The following is a 23,376-nucleotide window of genomic DNA, read 5'->3' on the forward strand; positions in this document are numbered from 1 at the left end:
GGAGTCCTCAGAGGGTGCATGGCCCACCTGACACCTTGATTTTGAACTTTGTTGTTTTTTCTTTTTCTTTTTGAGACAGAGTCTCACTCTGTTGCCCAGGCTGGAGTGAAGTGGCGTATGCTCACTGCAACCTCTGCTTCTCAGGTTCAAGTGATTCTCCTGCCTCAGCCTCCCCAGTAGCTGGGATTACAGGCATGCACCACACATCCGGCTAATTTCTGTATTTTTAGTAGAGACGGGGTTTCACCATGTTGGTTAGGCTGGTCTTGAACTCCTGACCTCAGGTGATGCACCTGCCTCAGCCTCCCAAAGTGCTGGGATAACAGGCGTGAGCCACTGTGCCTGGGCTGATTTTGAACTCTGGACCTTCAGAATTGTGAGAGAATACATTGCTGTTGTTTTAAGCCACCTAATTTGTGATGGTTTGTTAGGGCAGCTCTAAGAAGTCACTAAAGTCACGATATCACGAGATTATTTTAAAGATCAAAGTGTTAATAACAGCTCACCTTACCAAGTGATGACAGTGCTTTATCTTCTTCAGTCTTCCCACGATATCTGTGAGGTAGGTGCTGTTATTATCTTTCCCAAAATGAGGAAATTGAGGCTCAGAGGCAGGAAATAAGCCCTGGGTAAGTTGGTTCTGGAAAAGGGACCAAGCTGCTGACCAACACCTGTGCTCTTAAGGGCCACACATATTTCTTTGTAGCTGCCTAACAAATCACCCTAGATGTAGTGGCTAAAACCAGTGACCCTTGTATATTACTTGTGGTCTTTGAGAGTTGGGAATTGCGGAAGGACTCAGCTGGGCGATTGTGGTTTGGCTTCTCTCATGCAGTGGCTGGAGCTGGAACAGCAGGCAGTGGAGCAGCTAGGGGCAGGCTGAGTGCTTCTCTCTTTACATCATCTCAGGGCCTTTCCATATGGCTCTCCACATGGGCTAGACTGGGCTTCCTGACAATATGGTAGTATCAGGGCTGTTGGGAGGCTTATATGGCAGGTCCTGGGCCCAGGGCTAGTGCTCTCACGGGCAAGGTGGAAGTTGCGTTACCTTTTGTGACCTAGCCTCAGAAGTCATATAGCATCCTTTCTGCCACAGTCACAGCGTGTTCTGATTCACAAGGAGGGAACAACCTCCTACTCAACCTCCCTGGGAGGAGCAGCAAGGTCATATTCTAACAAGGGCGCGGGGGATTGGAGAGCTGCTAAAGCCACCTTTACACAGTGCAATCCGCTACCCTCTCCGAGTGTAGCCTGTTTTCTGAAGCCTCACGGACTCATTGTTTCTACCATGGGATCTCAGACACCTCGGATTTTGCTCTGGTCCCCAGCAAAATCCAACTATTTATTTGCGTCCTTAGCAAGAACAGAGGCTGGAGGGGTCAGCAGGGGCCACATTATGGAAGGCCACAGGGAGGAGCATTGAGATCAATGTGGAGGGTTTTAAAAAATTGTGATAAAATACACATGACATAAAATTTACATTTCAATCATTTTAAAGTGCACAGGGGTCAGGCGTGGTGGCTCACGCCTATAATCCCAGCACTGTGGGAGGCTGAGGTGGGCAGATCAGCTGAGCTCAGGAGTTCAAGACCAGCCTGGCCAACATGGTGAAACCCCATCTCTACTAAAAAAATTAGCTGGGTGTGGTGGCAGGCACCTGTAATCCCTATTTAGGGGTCTGGGGCAGGAGAATCGCTTGAACCTGGGAGGCGGACGTTGCAGTGAGCCAAGATCATGCCATTGCCCTCCAGCCTGAGCAAGAAGAGCAAAACTCCATCTCAAAACAACAACAACAAAAGAGAAAGTGCACACGACTCAGTAGCATTTAGTACATGCACAATGTCATGCAACCATCGCCACTGTCTAGTTCTAGAATATTTTCATCAGCAAAGCATGAAAAGGATGAATGTCTTCTCCCCTTTCAACCCAAAAGTAAACCCAGTGGGGAGTTCTATGGAGGAGGCGATACTTTTGTGCCCTAGAAGGATCTCTGTCTAGAAGTTGAGTGATGGGCTGGAGCAGCGGGGGCTGGTATAACTGCAGGGACAAAGGCCGGCAGAGAGGCTGATACTTGTGTAGATGAGAGAATGTGGGCAGAGCTGACGAGAAGGAGAGAAGAATTCAGACTTGACATTTACAAGGTAGAATTGATGAACTGGGCGAGTGATAGATGCAGGAAGAAGAGACCGGGTTCCCAGATGAAATATGAGTGTGGATGGTATTATGATTCACAGAGCTGGAAAATGCCAGGAGGCATGTCGACAGGTAGTGTTGAAGGAGGGGAGTAGATAGTAAATTCATTCTGGAAGACAGCGCTTGAGACACTGTGGGGACATCCAAGAGGGACACGTCCAAGAGGCAGTTGGAGATACTTCTTAGGGTTAGGTCAACCAGGCTTTCTCAACTTTGGTACTAGTGACATTTGCGGCCAGATATTCTTTGTTCTTGGGAGCTGCCTTCTACATTGTAGGCAGCTTGGCAGAATCCCTGGATTCCAGCCAGTAGATGCCCACTGCACCCCCTCTTTGCAATTATGACAACCAAAAACATCTCCAGATATTGCCACGTGTGCCTGGAGGACACGATTGTCCTGGTTGAGAATTACCTGGTCAGAGGCATGGGGAGTCATCGACGTGAAAACAATGGTGAGATAGGGAGCAGGTGCAACTGGACCCCAAACCAGATTGAAGACTGGTGGAAGCGCGGAAGAGGCATCAAAAGACACATCCACCAGCACCACGACAGTTTACCATTGCCATGACAACACCTGCAAGTTACTGCCCCTTGCCATGGCAACACCCCCTCCCCCACCCGGAAGTTACTGCTCATTTTCTAGCTGATTCTGAAAGGCTGCTCCTTAATTAGCATATCATTAAAAGTGGGTATAAAGACTGCAAAACTGCCTTAAGCTGCTACTCTCACCACACTGCCTGTGAGGTGTCCCTGCTCTTGTAGGAGCAGTCACGGAGCTGCAAGCCTGCTGCATCCTCAGTGCAGCTGTTTTCTTGTACCACGGGCTTGCTCTTGAATTCCTTCCTGGGCTAAGCCAAGAACCTGCCCTGCATCAGTAGTGCAAACCTTCGGGATGTATGAGGCGCTCAGAGAGTCAGCGTGACATGCGAAGAGAGAAGAGCTCAGGAAATGTGCATGATAAACACCAACTCACGTGGGCAAAACCAGAGGAGACCACAAAGGTTGCTGAGGAGAGACCTGGGAGGAGAGGGGAGGGAAACCCCACGAGTGGGCAGGTGCTGGTACTGAAGGCTGCCTCATCTTCTGACTTCCAGCCATCTATGAGACCACATTTCCACGTTTACTTCTGGGGGTCTGCAGAGCATGGGGGTTCAAGGCACAGGCTCTATGGGCACTCGAATACCCAGCTGTGGTACCAAGGACAAGCAGCTTAAGCTCCTTGTCCCTCAACTTCCTCATCCTTAGGACAGCACTAACATCAGTGCCTACCCTCAGGGTTGTTGTGTAAGTTACAGCAGGCAAAGTGCATAGAACAGGACTTCTCGTCTGTGAGTGCTAAGCCAGTGTCAGCTGCTCTTCGGATTCTTATTTGACTCATTTCCAGGCCTTTTGAACCTGGCCTCACTCCTTGGGCTTAAATTAACTCCATCATTCTTACATTCAGCAAATATTTATGGAAGACTTAGTATGCACCAGCAGACACTGTGGGTGGGGAGCAAAAGAGAAGCAGAGCCCACCCCACAGAAAGCATGGTTGGGGGTAGAGGATCAATCAAGTGCCACATGTATGATTCCAAATGGAGACAAGTGTTATGAAGGGGCTATGAGAGGCCAAGAAGGAGACCCTCTCTCTGGTCAGCAATGGTGCCTCGTTTTTATTATTATTATTATTAGAGACAGAGTTTGGTGCAATCATAGATCACTGCAGTCTCGAACGCCTGGTCTCAAGCGATGTTCCTGCCTCGGCCTCCCAAAGGGCTGGAATTGCAGGCTTGAGTCACTCTGTCCGCCCCTACCCATTTTTCCCCCTAAATCACATGACCTCATCTGTTTGCAGGGCTCAGGTAGTCAATAAAGGGGAAAAAGAACGGAAGCCCTTTCAAATGCATCTCTTATTGTTCTGGAGAAAGAAAGTATTACAGTGAAGCAGTCTTAGGGAGGCCAAGGTGGGCGGATCACTTGAGCTCAGGAGTTCAAGACCAGCCTGGGCAACATGGTGAAACCCTGTCTCTACAAAAAACACAAAAATTAACTGGGTGTGGTGGCGCATGCCTGTAATCCCAGCTATTCAGGAGGCTGAGGCATGAGAATCGCTTGAACCTGGGAGGCAGAGGTTGCAGTGAGCTGAGATCGCACCACTGCACTCCAACCTGGGTGACAGACAGACGCTATCTCAAAAAAAAAAAAAAAAAAAAATAGCAGCCATAGTGGTGTGGGCCCGTAATTCCAGCTACTTGGGAGGCTAAGGTGGGAGGATAATGAACTTGAAAAGCTGAGATTGCAGTGAGCCCAGATAGTGCCACTGCACTCCAGCCTGGGTGATACAGCAAGACTCCGTCTCAAAAACAAAAACAAAAACAAAAAACAAACAAACAAAAAGGTTCAAGTGCTTGAATCTCCATCTCCTGATTCTTTAGACTGTACAGCTATTTTCGTTCTCCTGAAAGAGTTCTCCAGCCACAGACACCCACAGGGACCTCCCATGGCCAGATTTTCCAGAACCTCAATTTCAAAGTGATATGAAATAATGCCTATTGAATCACAGGTCTTGATCTTGGTCTGGAAAGCAGGGGCACTGAGCTGATGCCCCAGGGCCAGCTGAGAGTTTCTCAGACCAGAGAAATGAAACGGCTGCGGTCAGCACTCCTGTGCTCTCCTGCCCTCTCCATCCTGGCCTCTTCGCCAAGCAAAGGGTGAGCAACAAAGGGGAGGATGAGAAGTCGGAAGAAAAACCTGGCAGGAAGCAAGAACCTCAGCTGGATTAGCAAGTGACCAGAGTCAAGCCATCAAAGGACCTGGATAAAAGGATGGAGATCACTCGGGGAGAGTTTAAATACAGGCAGCTTAAGTGGTAAGAGACCTAAAGTGAGTGATCAAAGACGACTTCAGAATCACAGCTCGGCAGGCCCTGGGAGCTGTTAAGCCGGAGAATCAAGGGCTGCTGGGAGGGGAGGGGAGGGGAGGGGTTTGTGTAGAAACAGCAAGGTTTCACCTTCAGGGCGGAAGGCCAGGGTCCCTGAGTTAGAGAATTCAGGAGCAGGTAGGACCTTAGAGCACAACCATTGTCTTTTTTTTTTTTTTCCATTTATTTTGAAATAATTATAGGCTCGCAGGAAGTGGCAAAAATAGTACATAGAGTCCCTTGAACCCTTCACTTATCTTTCCCCAGTGGTGACATCCTACATAATTGCAGTACAATGTCAAAGCTAGGAAATCCACATTGCAATACTGCTAAACTACAGATCTTATCTGTGTGTGTGTGTGTGTGTGTGTGTGTGTGTGTGTACAGGTTTGTGCAAATTTCTGCCATGTATAGATTTGTGCACAGCACAATCATGAAGCAGAACTTTTCCATCACCTCAAAGGAGCTCTGTGTAACTACACTTTGTAGTCTTTTTTTTTTTTCTTTTAAACAAATAGAGTCTCACTCTGTTGCCCAGGCTGGAGTGCAGTGGAGTGAACATAGCTCACTACAGCCTCAACCTCCTGGGTTCAAGTGATGCTCCCACCTTTGCCTCCCTAGTAGCTGGGACTACAGGCACACACAACCATGCCTGGCTAATATTTAAATTGTTTTGTTTTGCAGAGATGGGGTCTTGCTGTGTTGCCCAGACTGGTCTCATATTCCTGGCTTCAAGAGATCCTCTTGCTTCAGCCTCCCAAAGTGCTGGCATTACAGGTATGAGCCGCTGTGCCTGGTTCTCCTTGTAGCCCTTGCTTGACCGCTGGCAATTACTCATCTGTCCTCTACCTCTGGAGCTCTGTAATTTTGAGAATGTTATATGTAAGTGTAATCATACAATATAGAATCTTTGGAGACTGGCTTTTCTTCACTCAGCATATTTGCTGGATACCTTTGAGATCCATCCACGTTGTTGCATTTGTTCCTTTTCATTGCTGCGTAGTATTCCATGGTTCTGATGTAGTACAGTTTGTGTATCCAATAACCTAGTGAAGGACATTTGGGTGGTTCTCAGTTTTGCACAATTATGACCATGGGTTTTACGTTTGGTACATGAGCTTGAATGGAGAAGTTTAATAAAACACCCCTAGAAACACACTGCTAAATTTTATTTCGGAGTGTTGTTTGAGATGCTCTCATAACATCAATTGTGCTATTCTATGAAAGGTTTTGAAAAGACAAATTTCTGTCCTGCCTCACAGACAGAAAGTCAATGTTTCTTGTCAATCTTTACTATGGTTAAATCTGAGGATACTGGGAAAGTTGTCACTGATAGACTTTCTGTCATTGCTTTGGCCACCAGGAAGTTGAGTTTGGGGCCAACTGTTTATTTGTGGAATTCTCTTTTTATGCAGTGCTCACCTAATTTGGCCTTGACATAGTCATCTTTGTTTTTTTACCTTAAATATTATTTTTAAGTATAACAGTATAGAGAAGGCTACACAGTGTAGGCTAAGCCACTCCCTCAGTCAGGGTCCCACCTTTACTAGGAGCTGGAGCTTGGATTCAAACACATGGTGTCTGACGAACTTATTTGAAGAACAGGCTTTTCAGAGGGTCCTGCTTGCAGCCGTTCCAGGAGCGTGAAACTTGCATTTCCCCTGCCTCATGAAATTAACAAAGTCTGGCCAAATATTTTGGCCAGAGTCTTGTGCCTGGTTCTTGGTTCTGGTAAAAACCAGAATTCTAGGGGATCCTTTCTTTGGAGAAAAAAATCCTCCAGTGCTAGAGACCAGACCATGTTTCCTAGGAGACCCATAGCTCAGTAGAACAAGAAAGAGTGAACGAACAGGATGGCAAGAGACCTCTGTCACCTTTGCTAGACTTTGAACTCCTTTAGGGTCAGAACCATGTATCATTCATCTTTGTAGTTCTGCAAATCAAGTACAAGGTGAGGTGCAGAGTAGCTGTGCCCAGTAATGTTTTGCTCACTCTTCTTCTACTGTGGTTCTCTCAGGAGGAGAGCAGTGGATGTTCTATCCTATGGGTTCAGGGAGGACCACAGGGTGAGGAAGGGGATGAACTGCTCTAGCAGCCACAAGCATGTGTGGATATGGGAGTGGGCTGGAGGTGGACATTCAGACCCCCAAGAGCTGGAGTGTTAGGAGGGACCAGTTTTTGTTGTTGTTGTTGTTTGCTTGTTTTTCAGGCGAAGTTTCACTCTTGTTGCCCAGGCTGGAGTGCAATGGTGTGATCTCGGCCCACTGCAACCTCCGCCTCTGGGGTTCGAGCGATTCTTCTGCCTCAGCCTCCCGAGTAGCTGGGATTACAGGCATGCACCACTACGCCTGGCTAATTTTGTATTTTCAGTAGAGATGGGGTTTCACCATGTTGGTCAGGCTGCTCTCAAACTCCTGACCTTGTGATCCGCCCGCCTTCGCCTCCCAAAATGCTGGGATTGCAGGCGTGAGCCACCGCGCCCGGCCGGGAGGGACCAGATTTGAGATTCCAGAGAACACGAACAAAATTCTGGGGTACTGTGATGGTTAATATTAAGTGTCAACTTGATTGGCTCGAAGGATGCAAAGTATCGTTTCTGGCTGTATCTGGGTATTTCTAGCTGTTGCCAGAAGAGGTTATCATTTGAGTCAGTGAACTGGGAGAGGAAGACCCACCCACAACGTGGGTAGGCACCATCCCATTGGCTGCCAGCAAGGTTAGAAAAAGCAGGCAGAAGATGGTGGAAGAAGCTGACTCGCTGAGTCTTCTGGCCTTCATCTTTCTCCCGTGCTGGATGCTTCCTGCCCTGGAACATCAGACTCCAAGTTCTTTAGCTTTTGGACTCTTGGGCTTACACCAGTGGTTTGCCAGCGGCTCTTGGGCCTTTGGCCACAGACTGAAGGCTGCACTGTTGGCTTCACTGGTTTTGAGGTTTTGGGACTCGAACTGAGCCACTACTGGCTTCCTTACTCCTCAGCTTGCAGACGGACTGTGGTGGGACTTCACCTTGTGATCATGTAAGCCGATTCTCCTGAATAAATTCCCGTTTATATATTCATCTATTCTATTATTTCTGCCCTCTAGAGAGCCCTGACTAATACAAGTAGAAGTTCTGTTACGTACTTTTCATCACAGCAAGTAAGTCCATCAATTCAGCCACCACCTGAGCACACAGACACAGAACCCCACATACAAAAAGACAGTCACTACCGTTTCCTGTTACAACTGTCTCTCACACACGTACACACACACACATGAAGGAAAATATATCTTGGAATAAAAGGTTGAACTTTAAACAGAATGCATGTGAACTTTCTTATTTTTCTCAGTTCACACAAATCTCACTTTGAGATCATGCATTCTTTTTTTTTTTTTTGAGACGGAGTGTTGCTCTTGTTTCCCAGGCTTGAGTGAAGTGGCTCGATCATGGCTCACTGCAAACTCTGCCTCTGGGTTCAAGTGATTCTCCTGCCTCAGCCTCCCTAGTAGCTGGGACTACAGGTACCAACCACCACTTCGGGCTAATTTTTGTATTTTTAGTAAGATGGGGTTTTGCCATGTTGGTCAGGCTGGTCTCGAACTCCTGACCTCAAGTGATCCACCCACCTTGGCCTCCCAAAATGCTGGGATTACAGGTGTGAGCCACCACCCTCGACCTGAGATCATGCATTGTTTTTTTTTTTTTTTGAGATGGAGTCTTGCACTGTTGCCCAGGCTGGAGTGCAGTGGCGCGATCTCGGCTCACTGCAAGCTCCGCCTCCCGGGTTCACGCCATTCTCCTGCCTCAGCCTCCCGTGTAGCTTGGGACTACAGGTGCCCGCCACCATGCCAGGCTAATTTTTTGTACTTTTAGTAGAGACGGGGTTTCACTGTGTTAGCCAGGATGGTCTTGATCTCCTGACCTCGTGATCCACCTGCCTCCGCCTCCTAAAGTGCTGGGATTACAGGTGTGAGCCGCCGCCCCCGGCTGGATCATGCATTCTTAATGCAGGCAACAACTGGATCTCTCTCTCTCGCTCTCTTTGTTGAATTGAAAGATGCTTTATTTCTTTTGAACACTAGCTCCTCCACCAACTGTATAAAATTGAAATATTTCACATGGTCATTCCCATCAGTTAAAGTAAAACAAAACATATTCCATATGTGGATGTATTTTTTTTTTTTGTATACATCCATACACGGCATTTTTTAGCTCACTTCTCTACGGACAAGAAAAAGGACAAAAAAATGCATATAAGATTTCATCTTTGCTCAGATAATTGGCTCTTGGAGGAGGGGTGAAAAGGTGTTGGATAATACAATGGTTTGTGGCCCTGCAAAGGGTCACAGTGTAGAAACAGATACACAGTGCACCTGTGCTATTATTTCAAGGGTGTGTGTGGGTGACAATTAGGAAAAAAAGTTTGAAAGACGCATCAGGGAGGTAATAATAATAAAAGGTTGTAAAGCCATGCCGTACATGGCTAGTATTTGAGAATCATTGACCTTGACTGTAGGAAACTATAGACGTGTCACCCAGCACTCAAGAAACACGCGTTATAATCGCCAGAGTTTGCTATGGGCCAGGCACACTGCCAAACCCTTTAAATGCATCATTTCACAGCAACCCTGAGAGGCAGGAACTCATATTATGTCCTTTTCACAAATGAGAAAATCCGGGGGTGGAGAGGCTAACTAAGCCACTTACTCAGTTTGGGTCCCACCGTTACTAGGAGCTGGAGCTTAGATTCAAACTCACGGTGTCTAACTAACTTACTTGAAGAATAGGGTTTTCAGAGGGTCTTGCTTGCAGCCGTTCCAGGAGCGTGAAACTTGCATTTCCCCTTCCTCATGAAATTAACAAAGTCTGGCCAAATGTTTTGGTCAGAGTCTTGTTTCTGACATTTCTATCACCTGGACTGGGAATCATTTCCACAGCCCCAGCAAATCCAGATGTTGGAGGTCAAAAGAGCAAGCCACAGGCCCATCAAAGGAATGATGGGCCTCCCAAGCCCAGCAATTAAGAGGGGTTTCTCAGCTGTGAACTTGCCTGTTGGCATCCTGATGAAAGTCTCTCATGGTAATTAAATAACCATGACTGTGGTTCGCACTTCCCCGAGACTGCGCTCAGAGGCCACACAACAACCTCTTTCTGCCTGAGAAGACAACCTTGCCAACCTTTGTGTTCAGTAAAGAAAGCGTGCCGGCTGGGCGCGGTGGCTCATGCCTGTAATCCCAGCACTTTGGGAGGCCGAGGCGGGGGGATCACAAGGTCAGGAGTTCAAGACCAGTCTGGCCAAGATGGTGAAACCCTGTCTCTAGTAAAAATACAAAAATTAGCCAGGCGTAGTGACGGGCACCTGTAATCCCAGCTACTCAGGAGGCTGAGGCAAGAGAAGAGCTTGAACTCGGGAGGCGGGGGTTGTAGTGAGCTGAGATTACACCGCTGTACTCCAGCCTGGGCTACAGAGTGAGAGTCCATCTCAAAAAAAAAAAAAAAGAAAGAAGGAAAGAAGGAAAGAAAGCGTGGCTTTTCAGGGGCAATGGGAATGCATTTCAGGACAAGGAAGGGCCTCCATGGAGACAGAATCTAGTCTAGAGTTCTTGCTTAACCCCTTTGGAGAAATCCTGGTTGATACATTCCGCCCTTCCTTACGCCTCATCTTCCACACAGCTGCTGGGATGGTGTCTTTAATGCAAAAATCGTGACACCTTTCAGCTCAAAAATTCCTTGACGACTCCCCCTTTCCCCCAGCCATATTTGCCATCAGTGAGACCACACGATCCCTCAGCAGAATTCCAGAAAACAGCCTGAGAACACGTACCTGCAGCAACCATTATATGCAGACTGGATAAACATTCTAATGGGTCTTGTACATACAGGTATTTTATGTAATGCTTAGATACATTTACCCAAGGCTCAGTTGGCTGTGGCCTTCCCCTGTCCTCCCAGCTAGCTTTAGAAATAAACGCAGCCCAACCAAATAAGAACAAGCAAAAGCTATTTATTCAGAGCTTGCCATAGCAAGGGAGTCAGCCAGCATCGCTTGTGTTTTGGCAGACACTCAAAGGTAGATAGAGGAGAGGGAAACCTTTATTGCAGAAGGAAAAGAAGACTCGGTGTGCTCTGATTGGAGCTGTTGTCATGGGGAACCTGAAGGTGGGATAATTAGAAGTGGTCATCTGCTGTGATCTGGTAGGGGTGTCTGTTTAGCTTTCTTGGGTTTATCCCCAGTTGGATGCAGGGACAAAAATTTTAGGGAAGCTGTCAGTTATTTTTGGAATCCTGGGCATTTGGGACCGATTGTTACTGCGGTTGTTGCCTGGCTTCCTGAACCAGTTGCTACATAGAGTGAGCAGACTGTCTACAAGTCTGACTTACAGAGAGCGGGCTGATGCCCTGGGCTGGTTCCTGTAGATACTGTCCGGGCTGGTCGCTGCAGATAGTTGGCTCAGGGTTCTATATAGAATCTGGCCACTGACGGTACATTCAGTCCCTCAGGTAAACATGTAAACCTAAAGAGATCAGATGAAATTCTTGGCTCCTCATTTATAAATGTTTACAATTACTGACAGGTAACAATTAGAAGGAATGCAAATTATCTGTGTTGATTTACTTAACAGTTTGAAATGAGTTAAGGGATTCTTTAATGTATACACAATCAATCTTAAACATCGTGGTGCATGTAAAAGTGTTCATCGGGATTGCATGTATGTATTTATGAACAGTTATGCTCTTAATGTAATTGTTTTATTCATTTTGAACATTTCTTTTTTGTTTTGAGACAGGGTCTTGCTCTGTTTCCAGGCTGGAGTGCAGTGGCATGATCATAGCTCACTATAGCCTCCATCTGCTGGGCTCAAGTGATCCTCCCACCTCAGCCTCCAAGGCAGCTGGGACTACAGGCACACACCACCACACCCAGCAAATTTTTAAATTTTCTGTAGAGATAGGGTCTTGCTATGTTGCCCAGGCTGGTCTCAAACTCTTAGGCTCAAGCAGTCCTTCTCCCTCAGCCTCCCAAAGTGGTGGGATTACAGGCATGAGCCACCATGCCTGGCTGAGCATTTATTTATGAAATCAAAGGTTTCAGAATTTTTAGAAGGGTAAAATATATAAGAAACCAATGAAACCATAGACGAAATGGTCATATAGTAGGAGAAGGGAGATAAGGTAGCTCACTGCTTCTCAGAGTGTGGCCCCTGGATCAGTGGCATCAGCCTCATTTGGGAATTTGTTAGAAAAGCAAATTCTCAGGCCCCACTAATGATCTACTGAATTAGAAACTCTGAGAATGACGCCCAGCAATCTGTATTTGAGTAGCCCTCTGGGTGGTTCTGATACACATGAATATTTAAGGACCACAAACTTAGATTAACACATCAAAATGTAACTTGACAGCAATAGATGATGATGATGGTGATGATGATGATTTTTTTTTTTTTCATACAGAGTATAACTCTGTTGCACAGGGTGAGTGCAGTGGTATAATTACAGCTCACTGCAGCCTCAACCTCCTGGGCTCAAGCAATCCGCCTACCTCAGCCTCCCAAGTAGCTGGGACGACTACAGGCATGTGCCACTATGTCTAGTTATTTTTTATTTTTTGTAGATAAGGGCTCTTGCTATGTTGCCCAGGCTGGTCTTGAACTCCTGGATGCAAGTCATCTTCCCACCTTGGCCTCCCAAAGTGTTGGGATTACAGGTGTGAGCCACCGAGCCTAGCCAACAATAGATTAGTGATCAAGAACATAGGAGAAAGAGGAGAACAACTAGAAAGAAAAGAGAAAGGGTGCAGCATAGGCCTGATTAAACAAAAGACAGGAGCATCCGATAAAACAGGTCCACGAGTTATAACCACACTGGCAACACACACCGTGGAAACTGCATTTCAATGCCAAGCCTCACAAGATAAGATATTAGGGAGAGAGACAGAGAGAGAGAGAGAGAGAAAAAAAAAAAAAAAAAAAAGGAAAGATGTTGAGGAGAGAAGAGTAACCACTTGGAATAGACACATTCATATTTTATTGATATCTCTGAGGGGAGCAGTGTATATTTTGCTGGGTGCAGCTATTTTTCAAATGTCTGTAAATTTGATTGGGTTGAACAAAGTACAAATTAATTTAAATGCATCACTGAACTTACTATGACTTTTGCTGTCATGTGTTCTTCTCAGTCGATTTGCACTGAGACTCCTGCCATGAAATCTCTGAACACTGAAAAGGGGTCCCCCTATGTAAAACAGTTATAGACCAGTGGCCTGTAGGGCAAAGTCTAAACTTATCAGCAAGGTCTGTTCGTAAGCGTCTTATGAGCTATCCTTCCTTGTCTCAACAGGTTGGTTGTCTGCTGACTGCTCATTCACATGTATCTTGTAGCAATATCAAGTCACTTGACGTTCTTAAAATTCAGCAGGTTTTGTTTCTTCTACTAGTGAACTCCTACATATCCATTAAGACTCTGCTCAAATATCACCCCCTTTACTTCCCAGTAAACAATGTACTCCTTGAGTGAGGAGACCATATGTTTTCTTCTGTATATGCACAGGACCCAGCTTAATGCCTGGCTCAGTTAATGCTCAACAAATATTTGTTGAGTATTCATTTACCACTTAGACAAATTATACTTGTTACTTATCCAAAAGCTGTACTTGTCTGTTAAATAAGACATAAAGCAAGCATGAGAAGGCTTGCAAATATCCTTTACTTGGTCTTTGCAGTTTGCCTGTATAAAGTTGTTTGCTATTGATGAGTCAGTAAATGGGAAACAGAAAACAAAAACAGAAACAAAATCACAGTGAAGGAAAAAGAAAATCAGTCAACAAAAACAAAACCTAGGCTAATACTGTTGTTATTGTTTATCATGGCATTTAGCTTTGAGCTTCCTGGCAGTCTAGGCAAAAGGAAAATATTGGATTACATAAGCCAGTTTGACCAATGAATCACAGTGGTTTATGAAGAGAGATGCATGGTTTTTTACACAAGGAATTTACTGTGTAGGTTCCTATGTTATTGACAAAGTGTTAGGTTACTCCAGTAGCTATAGAGAATATTTATTTGTTCATTCTTCAAATAGTCTTTCAGCACATGTTCTATCCTGGACATTGTGCGGATCTTGGGCTATAGAAATGAGTGATACGTTCACATTCTACAGGAGGAGACAGACAGGTGGGTTCATGCAATATAGGGTGATACAGTCCATGTTAGAAGGAAGGTCAGGAGGGTCTAGGAGCCCAAGGCAGAAACTTTGGCTGTCATTGAGAAAGGAAGGCTCTGGGGAAGAGAAGACATCTGAGCTGAGTTTTAAAGAATGAGTTGGGTTGGCCAGATGAAGTTTCAGTGGAGGGGTGTCCTGGTAGATAGAACATCAAGTGTAAAGTTCTGGAGGAATGAAGCATGGTGCAAGGTGCAGCATTGCATGATGCAAGCGACTCAGTCACACTAGGGCACTTGGTGGGGAGGGGAAGCAGGTGAAATTGACAAGGTAACAAGCAAGTGCCACACCATGAATTATCCCCAGTGACACCAAAGGACCTTGGTCTTTGGGTTCTGCAGGGCAGGGCAAGGGGGAGCTATAAAAATAATTTAAATAAAAAAGTGACATAGTCTAAGTTATGTGTTTAAAGATGAACAAATGTTCCTCATGCCGTCTCTCCTTAGTCCCCCACTGGGGCCCAGCTTTGCTCTGTAGGCAATCTGCCTGATCCTAAGTTTCTTTGCTACAAGGCCAAGCACTTCGGAAACACCGAAGCCTGAACTGACATCAATTATGCTGAAAGGGGGAAAAATTAATTAAAAGTTTTCGAAGGGCCGTGTTCTGTATTCTTCTCTATTTTCATGTTATCAGCAACGCTGCCTTTTCTCCTGGCTGGGAGTTATTACAGTATAACATTTTCATGTTGCTTGTAGGGTAATTATGTCAAATATATGGGAGATGATAAGCGGCAGTTTGTATTATTCTGTGATTAATCTCCATACATTCTGGCATTTCAATCTGGTCTAAGAAGACTACATTTGCTAAACTCTGGTGCAGAGGGAGGATATGGGGAAGAGCCGGGAGGATTGGCGAGTTGAGACTGAGGAGATTCTGGTTGGAAATATCCCAGTTCCCTCAAAGAACCCACCAACCCCAGGCTCCAATTCCCCTGTTCCTTCCAAGACTCATTAAGCGTAGTGCTTCTGAAAGTGCACCTGGCTTGCTTGTGTACAAAGCACACTCCTACCCCCTTTGCTGGCCTCCCCCACCCCAAACCCACAGAATCAATATTTAGAATGTTATAAAGCCAAGGAATTTGCATTTCCTACCACTCCCTGCCAAATCATTCTTACATGTTTAGAATTTTTGAAAAGCAGGTCTAGCTCTGTCAGACCCAACCCTTTGCAAACCTGAAATCGGATATGAAAGTTTTCCAAGATGGTGCTGGAGGAGCAGACTTGGGAATTTAGAATGACCTGGGATGACCCAGGGAGACCCTTGCATCTCCTTATCTGGATTTTTCTTTAAAAATGTGAAATAGATGGAACTGGTTTATTGTTACCCGGAGGTAGGATAAGGCATCTCTTGCAAGATGTTAGAACAGGGAAAAGAACATTTCAGTAGAGGTTCTAGACACAAAGTTTGGGAAGGAGCCCTGCAGTTGGAACAGAGTCTGAAGCAGGAGAAATCTTGGCAGGGTAAGTAGAGGGGTGCCTGGTTTCACATCCTCTTTGGTCAAGGGACCCCCCACCCTGAATCATCCTCAACATCTCAACCAGAGAGGGTGATAGCGGACGACTTCTCCAGGCACACAATGCTGTGCTTCTGCTGCATTTCAGCCTAATGTTGGGGTGCTTTTTTTTTGAGACGGGTCTCGCTCTGTCACCCAGGCTGGAGTGCAGTGGTGCGATCTCACCTGACTGCAACCTCCACCTCCCGGGTTCACGCCATTCTTCTGCCTCAGCCTACCCAGTAGCTGGGAATACAGGCTCCCGCCACCACACCTGGATAATTTTTTGTATTTTTAATAGAGGCGGGGTTTCACCGTGTTAGCCAGGATGGTCTTGATCTCCTGACCTTGTGATCCACCCACCTCGGCCTCCCAAAGTGCTGGGATTACAGACGTGAGCCACCGCGCCCGGCCGGGGCGCTTTTTTTGATCACCACGCTGTTCTGGTTTCTGAAAGCTGCCTCGCAGGGTGGTGGATCCCTTAGAGGTAAGGTTCACATGGGGCCTCTGTGTTAACATCTCTCTAAGCCATTCCCACTGGGGCCGGACCCCTTTGGTCCTCACCAGCCTGACCTCTTGGGCCCTGCAGAATTCCAGAATCTTCCCAGTTCCCAAGTGGAACCTTCTGCCAAGTAGCCCCTTACACAGACAGGCAAGGAATATTGTGGCTTATGTTGAGTTCTCTTTAGTTTATGATTTATTGATGGAGAGTATGAAATTTTCATTAAAACAGACTGCTGTTTCTCACTCATTTGTCACATTTTTAATTTGTATTTTAAAACATTAATAAAACTGACACAATTAATTATTTTTCAAAATGTCAAATATATTGAAGATATGGGACTGGAATGAAGCTTCGTGTTGTAGCGGAAGGAGGCACTGGTTCAAGAAAATGATCTCCTGGTTACACTGAGATCTTTCCCCTTCCTGAACCTTACGGTCAGATAAATTGTCTCTGATCTCTTAATAGATATCACTGTTTACAAAGTACTTTCATTTTTTAAAAAATCCTGAGATATTATCCAGTAGTGCTTGGGGCGGTCCTGGGTTATGTCTGTGGACTTAGTATTATTAATAATGTATCCCCTTGGCCGGGCGCGGTGGCTCAAGCCTGTAATCCCGGCACTTTGGGAGGCCGAGACGGGCGGATCACGAGGTCAGGAGATCAAGACCATCCTGGCTAACACGGTGAAACCCCGTCTCTACTAAAAAATACAAAAAACTAGCCGAGCAAGGCGGCAGGCGCCTGTAGTCCCAGCTACTCAGGAGACTGAGGCAGGAGAATGGCGTAAACTCGGGCGGCGGAGCTTGCAGTGAGCTGAGATCCGGCCACTGCACTCCAGCTTGGGCGACAGAGCGAGACTCCGTCTCAAAAAAAAAAAAAAAAAAATGTATCCCTGGACTGTCCTCATTTGTATGACAAATTGTATGATGTTCTGAGTCCAAGACTGTAAGGGGTCTTGAGTTAAACATAACTGGTTCATGTCCTTGGTAGCCACATGACCTCAAGCCTGTTTCCCTATTTGTAAAATGCAGAAAATAATAGCACTAACTTCATGGTATTGTCATGAGTTTAGATGAGATGATATAATATGCCTGGCATATAGCAAGAGATCAATATATGATTGCTGCCACCCTATTTGTGGCCATTATTATCATTAGACCCTGCATAGGGCTGGTCCCGACTTTGCTCTCAGCCTCACCTCACTCTACACTCCCCGTTGCAGCCTCTCTCTGGCAACTGTGGACTTCTTTCAGTTCCATGTGTATATCTTTGCCACAGGGACTTTGCACCTGCTGCTTGATCTTTTAACCTGAATCTCTTCTCAGCTCAAACATTATTCCCCAGGGAAACCTGCCCTGATCTCTCTCATTAGATCAAGTCCTGTCGTCAGCTCTTGAAACATCCTACATCTCTCTTCTGTAACAATTGTCATCGTCAAAATTTAGCAGTTATTCGTGTGATTCTTTGGTTTATGTCCATCTCCCCCTCCAGTCTGTAAGTTCCAAGAAGATAGGAACTATGTCCGTCTTTGCTTACCACTGGTTCCCAGTACCTAGTGGAATGCTGAGCTATAGTGAGTGGTCAGTAAAAATTGGTTCAATGAGTGAATTGAATTTCACTGCTTCCTGACTCATCAGTTCTACTTCATCTGTTCCTATTAATGCCCAGGTCTCCCCGTCTTTTTCTGTATCTTTCACTGACTATCCAACCTTGGATAAAATGAGTGCTCTTATAACAGTAATAATAGCTGAGATTTTTGGAGTGCTTGCTATATACCACATATTTTACTTGCATTATTTTGTTGGAGACTTATGACAATCTGATGAATTCAGTGCAATCATCATCACTCTCATTTCACAGATGAGGAAACTGAGGGTGAGGTAATGATACCCAGCAGGTGAGTGACCAGCTGGGATTCCCGTACAGATGGCTGGACTCCAGAGCTCCTGCCTCTCGCTGAGACTGTTCTGTTCCTCCTGTAAACTAGTTTATGAGAAAATAGTTCATCACTGTATCCTTAATCTCCAGCCAACTGTCTGGAATATAAGGCGTGCGATAAATATGTACTCAATAACTTGATGTTTGAATGAATAAATAAATTCTCATTATTAAATGCCATATTTGTGGCCCAGCGTGGCAGCTCAAGCCTGTAATCCCAGAACTTTGGGAGGCTGAGGAGGGTAGATCACCTTAGGCTGAGGTCAAGAGTTCAAGACCAGCCTGGTGAAACCCCATCTCTACCAAAAATACAAAAATCAACTGGGCATGGTGGCACCTGCCTGTCATCCCAGCTACTCTGGAGTCTGAGGCAGGAGAATTGATTGAATCTGAGAGGTACAGATTGCAATGAGCCAAGATTGTGCCACTGCATTCCAGCCTGGGTAACAGAGCGAGACTCTGTCTAAAAAAATAAAATAATAAAATAAATAGCATATTTGTGAGTTATAATTTTTTTAAAGTTACTTCCATTTTTTTTTTCTTTTTTAGTTTAGGTTTCCTGTCACAATCTGGGATCGCCATGGAACATGTGACCTATATGAACAATGTCTGTCTGGTTTGTGGTGGTGAATAAATATTTAAGGATCCCCGGGCCAATTGCACGCAGGGTGCTTCCAGCTGGTATAACCCGGGATCCCAGATTGGGATCTGAAAGAGTGAAGATTCAGGGGTAATTTTCCTCTGAAGGGAGTCGGGGCATGGGAGGATGGAAGGAGAAAGTGGTGTGAGGCTGCGGGGAAGATCTGCCCAGGCATCTGAGCCTGCTTGCAGGAGGCAGAGCCCTCCTTTGGGTCTGATGAGGGTCAGAGAGAGAAGGAGGCTCTGCGGAGCTGAAGCAGTCACTCGGGCCAGGGGCAAGTGTTCTGGGTAAGTGGGTTTTTGGTTGGGATTCTGCTTTTAGCTTCCCTACCTCCCACCTCTCAATTCCCTTCTCACAGGAAAAGGACCACTGAATCTTGTGTCTTCCAGATCCCATCCTGGAATTCCAGATCATATCAGCTGGAAGCACCCTGAGGGCAGTTGGCCCAGGGATCCTCAAACATTTATTCAGCACCGCCCACAAGGCAGACGTTGTTCAAGTGGATCACATGTTCCATGGCAATGCCCAGATTGTGACCGAACACCCAAACTGAAAAAAGTGGAAGTAACTAAAAAAAATCGCAACTCACAAGTATGCTATTTAATAATCAGAATGTGTTTATTCATTCAGACATCAAGTTATTGAGTACATATTCATCGAGTTCCTTATATTCCAGGCATTTGACTAGAGGTGGAGGAGACAGTGATAAACTGTTTTCTCAAAGACACAAATACATACACTATAAACGATAAAATTTAAATATCACACAAATTTATCTACTGTATACAAATAAAATACATACATACACACACATATGCAATGAAGTATATACAACATGAAAACACAGCATGGCCGGGCGCGGTGGCTCACGCCTGTAATCCCAGCACTTTGGGAGGCCAAGATGGGTGGATCACGAGGTCAGGAGATCGAGACCATCCTGGCTAACACGGTGAAACCCCATCTCAACTAAAAATACAAAAAATTAGCTGGGCGCGGCGGTGGGCGCCTGCAGTCCCAGTTACTCGGAGGCTGAGGCAGGAGAATGGCATAAACCCGAGAGGCAGAGCTTGCGGTGAGCCGAGATCGCGCCACTGCACTCCAGCCTGGGGACAGAACAAGACTCCGTCTCAAAAAAACAAAAAACAAAGAACAACAAACAAAAAAACCCACAGCACACTCATTCTTTGTCTAGGTTCATACAGTCATGTGGTCTAAAATTCCATGGGAGCTACAATAGGGTGCACAATGACACTTCTCTCTCCTCCCTTGGGTCTCTGTCTGCCCACTGTCTTATCTCCCAGCACAACCAGCACCATCAATTCTTTGGTTTCCCCACCAGAGCAAATATGTTTATCTTTTTTTTTTTTTTTTGAGATATGATCTTATTCTGTCACCCAGGCTACAGTGCAGTGGAAAGATCATGGTTCACTGCAGCCTCGGTTTCCTGGGCTCCAGTGAACCTCCTACCTCAGCCTCCTGAGTAGCTGGGACTACAGGCAGGCACCACCATGTCCAGCTAATTTTTTTTTTTGTACATACAGAGTCTCACCATGCTGCCCAGGTTGGTCTCGAACTCATGGGCTCCAGAAATCTACCTGCCCTGGCCTCTCAAAGTGCTGGGATTACAGGTGTAAGTCAGCACACCCAGTCTCAGGGCAAAAATGTTTAAATATTGCCCCCCGCCGCCCCCGCCACGACACCTTTCTTTCTCTTTTCTCTCTTGTTTTACACAAATGAGAGCAAAGTAAACAGTGTTCTAACCTTGTCTTTTATGCGTATACATATCTTGGAGGTGGTTCATATCAGTACACAAAAAGCTTTCTTGTTCTTTTTTACAGCTGCTTTTTGATAGCTCCACAGACATCAATGGTGAATTATTAACAGGAAATCAACAGAATGGAAAACTTCTGCAGGGCTTTCCTATTATGGAAAGAAGTTCCTGGTATAAAACAGAATGGGGGAGAAAAGCAAATTGTAGTTTCACACCATATGGTATCATATGATATTATCACGGTTATGATAAATAGAATCTACACGTATATGTGAATAGCTATATGGATTGGGAAGAATGTTTATTAAAATATTAACATCAGTTATATCCCAGTGGCAGATTTATTATCATGTGTGTGTGTATGTGTGTGTGTATATACACACACACATATATATACACATACACACACACACACATCCCATATATATATAGTGTTTTGGTTTTTTTTTTGAGATGGAGTCTCACTCTGTCATCCAGGCGGAAGTGTAATAGTGCGATCTTGGCTCACTCAACCTCTGCCTCCCGGGTTCAAGCCATTCTCCTGCCTCAGCCTCCCAAGTAGCTGGGACTACACGCATGCGCCATCATGCCTGGCTAATTTTTGTATTTTTAGTAGAGACAGGGTTTCATCATGTTAGCCAGGCTGGTCTTGAACTCCTGACCTCAGGTCATCTGCCTGCCTCGGCCTCCCAAAGTGCTGGGGTTACAGGTGTGAGCCACCATGCCTGGCCTGTTTTTGTTTTTTGAGACAGGATCTCACTTTGTTGCCCAGGATGGAGTGCAGTGATGCAATCACAGCTCACTGCAGCTTCAACTTCTGAGCACATGCGATCTTCCAGCCTCAACCTCCTAAGAAGCTGGGACTACAGGCATGCACCACCACGGCCAGCTAATTCTTACATTTTTTGTAGACATGGGGTTTCATCTTGTTGCCCAGGCTGGTCTCCAACTCCTGGGCTCAAATGATCCTCCCACCTTGGCCTCCAAAAATAATGGGATTACAAGTGTGACCCACCACACCTGGCCTGTATTTTTAATAAAAGTAAAAATGTGTGATTCCTACAGCCATGACAAAAGAAATATTATCTTTGTTTTGAAACAAACAAGTGCCCTTCACACCTGCTCTGCCTTTTACTACTGCTGAGGGTGGATAATTAGCGCTGATTCCCAGGGCCTCAACTGTGAGTCCTCCCCTTTTTCTTAGCTCAGTGCCTGGCACATGATTAAAACATGGAAGCAAAAAACCCAAAACAAACAAACAAAAAACAACAACAAAAAAGAAAAAGAATAAGCATCTGAACTTAAGGGAGCAAGAATGGCTTTGTCAAGGGACCTTTGAATCCACTTTAATTTGCTTTAGCAATTCATTGAAGACTTCATTACTTGAGCTGATTTTAGTAATGAATTGGTTGTGACTCTCCGCATTGCTAGTCATTATTCCGGAATGTTGAGATACCGAGGTTGCAAGCCTTCACCAAGTCAATCTTCTCATTTTAGAGACGAGGATGTTCAGTCCCTCAAAGTGCCCGAAGAAGACATCAAGGCGTGGTGAAGTTAGCGATGTACAAGTTATTATATGAAGAGCTTTCAAAACATACAAGTACCTGGGGGCTAAAAATAATAAAATGGGTTGTTAGAGATGAAAGAGTTGGGATTCAGGACCTGTTTCAACCCCTTCTTTTTTTTTGAGACAGTGTTGCTTGGTCACCCAAGCTGGAGTGCAGTGGCGCAATCTTGGCTCACTGCAACCTCTGCCTCCTGGGTTCAAGTGATTCTCCTGCCTCAGCCTCCCGAGTAGCTGGGATTACAGGCGCACGCCACCACACCCAGCTGATTTTTGTATTTTTAGTAGAGACAGGGTTTTGCCATGTTGGCCAGGCTAGTCTCCAACTCCTGACCACAGGTGATCTGCCAGCCTCGCCCTCTCAAAGTCCTGGGACTTTGAGGCATGAGCTACTGCGCCCTGTCCAACCCCTTCATTTTTGATGCTTTTGTCTCTCACTTTGACCACGAGGACTTGAGAAAACACTTGTTCAGGATCAAACCAAAGAGCCAGGGCTAAAACCTGGGTATTATGATTCTCAGCCCTGGGACTTTCTTCAACATTGTGTTCCGTACACCCCAGGCAGCACATGAAAGATGGCAGGGCTCCCTACGCAGTGAGTCTTCCATACCTTCACCTTTACTTGACTTGATGAGAATTATGCAGGAACCAAAATTTGCAGGTGACGTTCCCACGATGAAGGATTGGCTGCAATGCCACATTCATCACAGAACTCATAAGAGCAGTGCCTACAGTTTGGAAATCCTTTTTCCTTGACAAATGATATATTTCATTTATTTCCCATGATCTTCTTGCATTATTTCAGTATTATTAATACTTGGCAAATATATTAAAAAAGTAATAAACTGGCAATTATGATTGTGCTATGGACCCCAAACTGCAATTATTCATTACGTTTCAATTATTAACTTCCCTTCAAATGTCTTTCAGCGAAGATTGTAAGAAGAAAAAAAAATCCCGATGAAGCTCTGTACCCTAGTTCCTGGAGATCTATGTTTCACTCTGACTTGACATTTTTCTGATTTATCTGCTATCTCAGGGCTATAGGAATCAAAATAATAATAAAAAAGTCCTCGCTACTTAATAAACAATAACCATCAACACCTTATATTTATATAGAGCTTTTTAACTCTTCCTAGTGCCTTAGTATCTATGACTGCATTTTATTTCAAAACTAGG

At 45.4% G+C, this 23,376-nt stretch overlaps 1 protein-coding gene across 1 annotated transcript in view; it reads left to right on the top strand.

The window, feature by feature from the left end:
• Positions 1-20,958, top strand: part of TMEM114 (transmembrane protein 114) — a 52,958-nt gene extending 32,000 nt beyond the window's left edge. The window contains exon 3 of the mRNA XM_011984219.1: positions 20,701-20,958. Within this exon, the coding sequence (XP_011839609.1) occupies positions 20,701-20,711 (11 nt within the window). The 3' untranslated portion in view covers positions 20,712-20,958. The remainder of the gene's footprint in view (positions 1-20,700) is intronic.
• The last annotated feature ends 2,418 nt before the right edge of the window (positions 20,959-23,376 follow it).

This window comes from Mandrillus leucophaeus, unplaced genomic scaffold (genome assembly GCF_000951045.1).
Source record: "Mandrillus leucophaeus isolate KB7577 unplaced genomic scaffold, Mleu.le_1.0 Scaffold263, whole genome shotgun sequence".
Taxonomy (NCBI): Eukaryota; Metazoa; Chordata; class Mammalia; order Primates; family Cercopithecidae; genus Mandrillus; species Mandrillus leucophaeus.